Source organism: Bactrocera neohumeralis, chromosome 3, assembly GCF_024586455.1.
Source record: "Bactrocera neohumeralis isolate Rockhampton chromosome 3, APGP_CSIRO_Bneo_wtdbg2-racon-allhic-juicebox.fasta_v2, whole genome shotgun sequence".
Lineage (NCBI taxonomy): Eukaryota > Metazoa > Arthropoda > Insecta > Diptera > Tephritidae > Bactrocera > Bactrocera neohumeralis.
The window spans coordinates 10,760,109-10,768,879 of NC_065920.1; the positions used below are offsets into that span (position 1 = coordinate 10,760,109).

At 37.1% G+C, this 8,771-nt stretch overlaps 1 protein-coding gene across 1 annotated transcript; it reads left to right on the forward strand.

Moving 5' to 3' along the window:
* The first annotated feature begins 984 nt into the window (after nucleotides 1-984).
* Nucleotides 985-4,401, forward strand: LOC126753850 (uncharacterized). Its single transcript, XM_050465579.1, has 2 exons — nucleotides 985-1,590; nucleotides 2,991-4,401. The coding sequence occupies exon 2, from the start codon at nucleotides 2,994-2,996 to the stop codon at nucleotides 4,266-4,268; it is 1,275 nt and encodes a 424-aa protein (XP_050321536.1). The 5' UTR covers nucleotides 985-1,590; nucleotides 2,991-2,993; the 3' UTR covers nucleotides 4,269-4,401.
* The last annotated feature ends 4,370 nt before the right edge of the window (nucleotides 4,402-8,771 follow it).

The window sequence follows — 8,771 nt, forward strand, 5'->3', positions numbered from 1 at the left end:
CCGTTAGATTTTCGCTCAATAGCCGATGTGGGAAAAAATTACAAATACTAAGCTATCAGTAGTAAATATATTGTTAAAAAAAATGTATGGTTATTTCTACAAATTCATATGAATATATGTACATACATACATACATATTGCAATCTAACATACAAAATAACATAACATCACTTTTCATAAGTTTGCAGCAGAAGAGCAAATGGTCTGCCTGTCTGTATACACCCGAACTAGTCATTCAGTTTTTGAGATATCGAACTGAAATTTTGCACACGTTCTTTTCTCCTTAAGTAGCTGCTCATTTATCGGAATCGCTTTTATGGGATCACTGTAGTATGTAACTGCCATACAAACTGATCGGTCAAAATCAAGTCCTTGTATGGAAAACTTTTTTATTTGACAAAATATCTTCACGAAATTTAACACAGATTATTGCCTCATTCAGTACTATAATCTCTGAGGAAATTGTTCTGATTGAATCATTATAGCATATAGCTGTCATACAAACTGATCGATCGAAATCAAGTCCTTGCATGGAAAACTTTTTTATTTGACAAGATATCTTCACGAAATTTAGCACGAAATTTTGTCCAAAGCAAAGATATAATCTCCGAACAAATTGTTCAGATCGGACCAATATAGCATATAGCTGCCATACAAACTGGCGTATCAAAATCTAGATAAATATTTTCTGGACCCTTTTATTCTATCAAATATACACCTGTGAAGAGTATGAGGGCTTCGCTGCAGTCGAAGTTGACGTTTTTTCTATTTTTCTTATTTGAATTTACGTTCCTTTGCATTTTAATTGTCGATATGTATGTCTCGTAACTTTAGTTGCAACAATGCAGCCTAAAACTCGACAATATGAAACATATACAACCGCCACACACACATGCACATAGTGTGCCAGTGTGCCGGTGCTAGGAGCTTTGCAACGCGCCAAGAATTCAACAAATTTCAGTCGAGTTTCGTGTGCGCAGCAAATAAGAACCTTTCAATACTCGTACGTAGCACTCACAATAGTGAAGTCAGAAAAATAAGTAGTGAAATGAAAAATTCTGCAGCTGCGGTGAAAGGCACATAAACAACTCAAACTACAATTACAACACATGAAACTTTTTTCTGAATATCAGCACAGTGCCATTGACTCTTACAGAAATTCATAGACGTTTCGTTGTTTACGATTCAACACGAGTGAAATGAGTGTGTTGCCTTTGTGCTATACATGTATGTATAGTATATACATACGTACATGTGTGTATGTGTGCATGCTGAACTTTTATTGGCATTGCCACCGCTACTTCAATGTCGCTGCGGCAACGTGAATTTATTTATTTTTGCTTTTGCTTTAATAAATAAAATACTGCAGTGTCACAAAGGAAATAAATAATATTTCACCACTACAAACAAACATTTTAGTGCATTTGGTGTAAAGGTGTATGTGCAACTGTTGCTAAATAATTACATATGTGAAAAATGACAATGAAAACCTTAAATTAACGGTCATTTTTGAAAAGTTTAACCGCCTAACTACAACCTACTCGCGCGGTAACCTCTTGTGATACGGACGCAGCATGCGCCTGCCTAGAAGTATGCAATGGTATTTTAAGATAATAGTATTTTGAGTATTATTTTATAGGTTTTAACATATTGAGTGTAAAAGATTTCTTTGCTTATGAACTCAGCGCATTGACTCCTCCCTCTTTCACACAGCAACTGGTTAAACCAGTGTCTTTCCATTAAATGAGTATTCAAGTTTTGTTATATGAATAAAACACGCCTTCATCAGTTTGTTCGATGGCGGATGATGAAAGTGAATGCGTGTTCGGCTATTCTCATAACTATTTTTAGTATCATCTTATCTAATTTAAATTTAGGTTTTACATTTTTTTTACTCATATGTCAACTTTGTCAATATAAATATTTTCAGATGTTTAAAATATATGTATGTACATATGTATGTATGTATGTATCATAAAATTTTAGCCTTCCGCGTCAGATATAACCAATATATAACCAGAACTCAAATTTTGTTTCAATATGAGTGTTGTTTTTCCTTCGCAACTTATGAAGTGATGTTATGTTATTTTGCATTTTAGGTGAAAATATGTATGTATAGAAAAAGGGGAGCTGTCTCATTTATATTTTTTTCTAATAGTAAAAAGTTTATTTATATTTCATGAAAAAATACGCCCCTAATAAAAAATTATTACAATTTTTGGTCCTGCCTAATCCAAAATTATCTAGCTGTCCGATATTGATCAAATAAAGAAAAATACATTTTTTTTTTCATTTTTTCAAACTTAAAATCTAATCTAATCTTATAAAAAAATATTATTCAATTTTTATACACATTTTTATTTTCTATAACTTTTGTTTAAAGTAATTTATTGATATTGTAATGGATTTTTTTTTTAATTTTAACCGGAGTATTTTTTTCCACATACCGAAAAGATGGGAGTTTTGGTATGATATTTTTAAGAGTCATTCATTTTTTTGTTTAAGTACTATTATTTTTTTAATTTAATTAAATTTTAATTTCTCAATTTTGATCCAATTTTTGGGCTTCAAAATTTATTGTTAATTTTTCAATCCGATATTTGAGATTTAAGATTTTTTAATGAAGGTTTCCGGATTTAAAAAATAAAAAAAATATTTTTAATTGATAAAATTACAAAAAAAAAGTATTTTTAATTGTTAAAAATAAAAAAAAAATATTTTTTTAATGTTAAAATTAAAAAAAAATATATATTTTTAAAAATTGTTATTTCGACTACCCTTTTGATGCATTATTTGCAGCCCTGCTCACCGACTTTTAAATTAATTTAGAAATAGTTGAAACCTAAAATATTTTTAATATAATTTTCAAATAATGCCTCTGAAGTTTTATGGCACCACCCTAACATCATTTTATTTTTAACCACACACACGTACATACATATGTATACATACATATATTTAATAGCAATCTTTTTGTTTTGTTTCAACAGAAAATGTCAGTGCAGCGCAATATACAAAAAACTCGATATATTTCGTCTGCTCCAGCTGATACAACACGCCGAAAACATGTCCATTTTCGTGAAATTCATAGTGAAGAGTCGACACGAAGACACGAATGCCAATCAGCCAGCTTACAGCCATCAATACGTCACCCACAACTTGCGCTGGATGACTCTGATGAGAGTTTTTCACACACTTTGAGTCATAGCAGCGCTACCACGTCGAACACTCCGAATTCGGGGGCCGGTGGCATTAGAAGTAGTCAAAGCTTTTATCGTTTGCCAGATGATTTACTCGCACGTGGCGATTTCATTGCTTATCAGGGTGCCAATGTAACGGATTTTTTCAATACGACGAACACTACACGGCCGAAACGTGTCTCGGAGATTTGTTTGGTCAATGATCATTACATTTTGGTAAAGATACCTGCATCGCAAATGGAACATGTTGCCACTATGGATACAATTGCTGAAGAAGAAGACAGATCGAGTGATAATTGTGCGCAACGAAAAGGTTTCTTGCGTTATTTTCCCGGCCAAAGAAATCGACGCGTACTACCTTTGACAACCGTGAGTAGGGTGAAAATGGAAGAAGCTGCGAATACGAATGCTGGCAAAACTCATTCCACGCTAAAGTGTCCACTAGCGCATTGTTGGCGCACAAATGAAACACCTGAGGTGTTTGACACGCGCACAAAAATTTTCGGACTATTTTGGAAACAGAAAGCGCCCGGAAAAGTGATAACAATACAACCTACTAAAAGTGACACAGCGGAACCGTTGGACCTGCGTTACCAGGGAGCGCGTAACGCCGAGAATGGCTTGCCGGTTCTAGAGAACGATAACAAAGTTGATAAAGGCGCTTTTGGTAGTCCTTTAAACACGCCATTAAAAGTGGCGCCAACACCATCTTTCTTCGGTGGTGCTTTGCAGACATCTCTGCACGATGCAGTCTCGCTAGAACAACACGCAGCCTGGATAAATGATGATGACTTGGATATGAAGCAAGTTTTTCGAAAGGACAACACCAAATCACCAGTGGAAAGCAAGGCAACAAAACGTCGCACAAACGTATTTCGCTGGTTCTTCAAGCGCACGAAAGCGCCCAAGCCCAAAAACAAAATACACGCCGTCGTTTATAAAACATATTTCGTGCGTTGGAAAAAGCCACCCGATGAGAAGTGCCCACATTGCGGACATGCCAGAAATGACGATGTGGCTGCAGTTAAAACGTGCAAATGGAAGCGCTGCCGCTCCGCCACCTTTTAGTTGTTCTCCAAGACGCTATATATTGTGATAAAGAGTTAAGAAAGACAGGTTGTGAATATTTGTAAGTGTAGGATTTGTATAGGGATAATCCATAAATTGTAGCAATAATGAAAAATAAAAGGTTTATCTAATAGGTTAACAAATTTATTACTTGGAAGCATTTATAATTAAGTATTGAAATAAATAAAGAAGATGATAACTCTCAGTTTTGTTGAGTTGAATCGACGAATGGATCATTCTCGCGACCGTTGATTCATAATATTTATATCCTGGGTTCTAAGTGACCGAAATAGACCCCTAGAGTAGTAAACCATCCCTAAAACTATTTGGTGAATAATTTACGTCACTGTAAGAGAAGCGGACAGACCAAAGGATCGACAAATTTACGAAACAAACAATATACGTAATATGATTCGACCCAGTGAAATACAATTACAGCTTAGGATACTTATTCATTAACAAAAAGCATATTGCTAATAATTGTTTGGCTGAAAATGCTTGAGGAATCTCAAGTTTTCTAAGAGCACATTAGGACTGACAAAAGGAAAACTTTTGGAGACGCTATATAGTATATATATGTATATATAAATGAGCGGCGTGATGAGTTGAGTCGATTAAGCCACGTATGTCTGTCTGTTCATCTTATAACAGGGTTATCAAGAGGAACGCTACAAAAGTAGATCAATAGGGACAGCAAACGACGCCATACTTTTTTCCGCTTTTTTGACATTTCACTTCAGTAAGGTTTACCATTTCATCATGGAATGATGTACGTTCCAACAACGAGTTGAAATCATTAGAAATTACTACCAAAATTCGGAGTCAGTGCCTCAACTTTAACAGTTGTCATAATCGTCCTGTCGGATCAACAATTGAGCGTCTAGTGGAAAAATTTTAATCCACAGGCACAGTACAAAATGTTCTTGTTCCAGTGAAACAAGAAAATGACCGTACTGTCGAGAATATTGTTGCCGCAAGCGCATCAATTGAGGAAGACCCAAATCAGTCCCACACACGTCGTTCTCAAGCGTTGGGCATCTTTCTGACGTCGTTGTGGCGATTTTTGCGAAAAGATCTTGGCTTACATCCTTACTAAGTCAAATTGACGCAGGAATTGAAACCGCACAATCGTCGTATGTTCGTGTGTTGGAGTTGAGCCACAACTTGAAAATGATCCGGATTTTCATCGAAAAATCATCTACATTTCTGGCTGAATGGCTTCATCAATAAGCAAAGTATGCGTTATTGGTCAGTCAGCAATCCACACGTACTTCATGTGTCACCATTATTATTCTTCTTCTTAATTGGCGTAGACACCGCTTACGCGATTATAGCCGAGTTAACAACAGCGCGCCAGTATTGCGTCGAATACTTTCAGAGCTGGAGTGTTTTCGTCCATCCGGACAACATGACTTAGCCAGCGTAGCCGCTGTCTTTTAATTCGCTGAACTATGTCAATGTCGTCGTATATCTCATACAGCTCATCGTTCCATCGAGTGCGATATTCGCCGTGGCCAATGCGCAAAGGACCATAAATCTTTCGCAGAATTTTTCTCTCGAAAACTCGTAACGTCGACTCATCGGTTGCTGTCATCGCCCAAGCCTCTGCACCATATAGCAGGACGGGAATTATGAGCGACTTATAGAGTTTAGCTTTTGTTCGTCGAGAGAGGACTTTACTTTTCAATTGCCTACTCAGTCCGAAGTAGCACCTGTTGGCAAGAGCAATCCTGCGTTGGATTTCCAGGCTGACATTGTTGGTGGTGTTTATTGTTTATCACCATTGCATCCCGAAAAAATTACGGTTTGTTCCGGTTTATGGGCCGGCGGCGTCATTGAGCCGTACTTCTTCCGTATTGATCAAGACCGGCACCTTACTGTGAATGGAAATCGCTACCGCTCAATGATATCCGAATATTTGTGGGCCGAATTGAATGATATGGACTTGGACATTATATGGTTCCAACAGAACAGAACGGCGCCTCAAGGCACACTACGAATGTCACAATCGATTTATTGAAAACCCAATTCGGTGAACGTGTTATTTCACGAAATGGCCCAGTCAATCGGCAACCTCGGTCATGCGATTTGACGCCGTTAGACTATTTACTGTGAAATTGCAGCAATATCAGTCGATTTATGCTTGAAAACCGTCGAAAATTGAGTTCAGCGTAAGGACTTCTGCAAGCATGCCCTTGTTGGTCATGCAAAAGAAATCGAGTTCCATACAGAATGGCATCGAATGTACTTTCACAGGAATAAAGAATTTCATTGATATTCCAAGTCCATACTTTTGTAGCGCTCTTATTGAAAACCCCGTTAAATACCGTTATATGCAAACTAGTCCCTCAATTTTTGAGATATGATTCTGAAATTTTGCACTCTTTCTTTTTCTCTAAGTATCTGCATATTTATCAGAAACACCGATATGGGTTCACTGTAGCATATAGCTCTCATACAAACTATCCAATCAAAATCAAGATAAATAGAAAAGAAATGTACCGGTGAAGGGTCTTATAGCTTTTGTGCAGCCAAAGCCCCCTTTTTTTACGAAAATACCTAAAATGCTACAGACTGTAATTTGATGTAAATACCTATATTTACTATACTATTTATACAGTAAAAAAGGTTAACTTTACATGCCTGTATGGAAATGTTGAGCAGCACCTTCAATAAATTCAGTGGTATCGGTTGATAATATCATATGAGAAAAATTTTCAAAGTCCTTGCTGACTGGGGTGAAGGAGAATCATTGCATTGCATATGTATTTATGTGTGTGCCTATTGCTGTGTATTTATATGTTTCACAACTGGTTGCCTAGTATGTAGTTAGGCTTTCAACGACGCCGTTAAATATCGGACAATGTCGTTCGTTACTCCTTTGGCTGCCGCGCATGCAACATTTTCGTTAACCTTACCTGCCGCCTGCCATCTTTAACAACTTTGCACATTGAAAAACAAACTACTATACATATACCACAAAAAAAATATAGAACTAATTAGAATATAAAAAGTTATTGCCTGCCAACGTCATTTCAGTGCACAACAAATTTCTTGCGCACAACAACCTTTAGCTTGGCGTTAGTAGGTTGCCAATTTAGTTAGCCAACGTCACTACGCATACACACAAACAAGCATTTAAGACCGATTCCTAGGCTCTTCCACTGCGCCTACGCTGTGTGTACTTCAACACCTAAGCTTTGCTTTAGTGCTTCAGACTGAGACTTCTTGCCTATTTTTGTTGGCCTACAGCCTACTTATATACATAGTTATGTGTGTGTATGTGCGTTTATTCTTTAGTTATTTTTTGGTTATTGTTTATTATTCTTTTTTGTTTGCGTAAAAGCGTAACCGTAACCGTTGAGCGCCACACAAACACATAAACGGCGCAATAATAATGTAATAAAGGCAATTGCGATCGTCACGCTAGGCGTCAGCCGAACGCAGTCCGAAATTAAGGAATCCCACTGCACCAGCCAAGCGACCTAATAGCCAACCAACGGCCAAACAGAAACCAATGACCAGCCACTAATGTCAGTAAGTCAACATGCGTATAAGTTTATTTTATACATATGCACATACATATGTACATATGTATATACATATGAGCAGTGTCTGACATGGCCATATGCATGGAAATAGTCAAGTGGCGTTGGCCGACTGACCGCAGTTGACGCATTTACCGTAAATGAGCTGAAATGCTGGTAAGAACTAGCATTGGCATTGCGCTATTTTGCCGCAATGGAAAACCATTAACACTGATAGTGGCACATAGTCGACGACGACGGCGACGGCAAGTGTGGCGTTGATGTGGTGGAGTTAGCGGTCACTATCGCCAATATCATCAACAACTCTGCATGAAAGGCACAAGGGAGGCATTCAGCGATGACTTTTAAATACCACATGTATACATACATATGTATATGATTGTTCTGTAATTCATATATGTACATATGTATGTGATTATATACAGTGTGCTCGACATATGCAGGATATTAGCTGCAAATGATTTGAGTGTAGGTTCTGTATAAAATATGGCTTAATAGCTTAACACTGCAAGTGCTATGCATAAAAGTTATCATTAATCATTAAATATCGCTTTTATGGAATTAATTGTATTGATGCGCATACATTCATATCTATGTATGCATGTTTGTATGTATATATGAATGTATATTTATACTCTCGCAACAAAGTTGCTAAGGAGAGTATTATAGTTTTGTTCACATAACGGTTGTTTGTAAGTTCTAAAACTAAAAGAGTCAGATATAGGGTTATATATACCAAAGTGATCAGGGTGACGAGTAGAGTTGAAATCCGGATGTCTGTCTGTCCGTCCGTCTGTCCGTCCGTCCGTCCGTGCAAGCTGTAACTTGAGTAAAAATTGAGATATCATGATGAAACTTGGTACACGTATTTCTTGGCTCCATAAGAAGGTTAAGTTCGAAGATGGGCAAAATCGGCCCACTGCCACGCCCACAAAATGGCGGAAACCGAAAACCT

Bases quoted from the DNA above. Each gene is read 5' to 3' on its own strand.
- LOC126753850 (XM_050465579.1), top strand. From the start codon at position 2,994: ATGTCAGTGCAGCGCAATATACAAAAAACTCGATATATTTCGTCTGCT.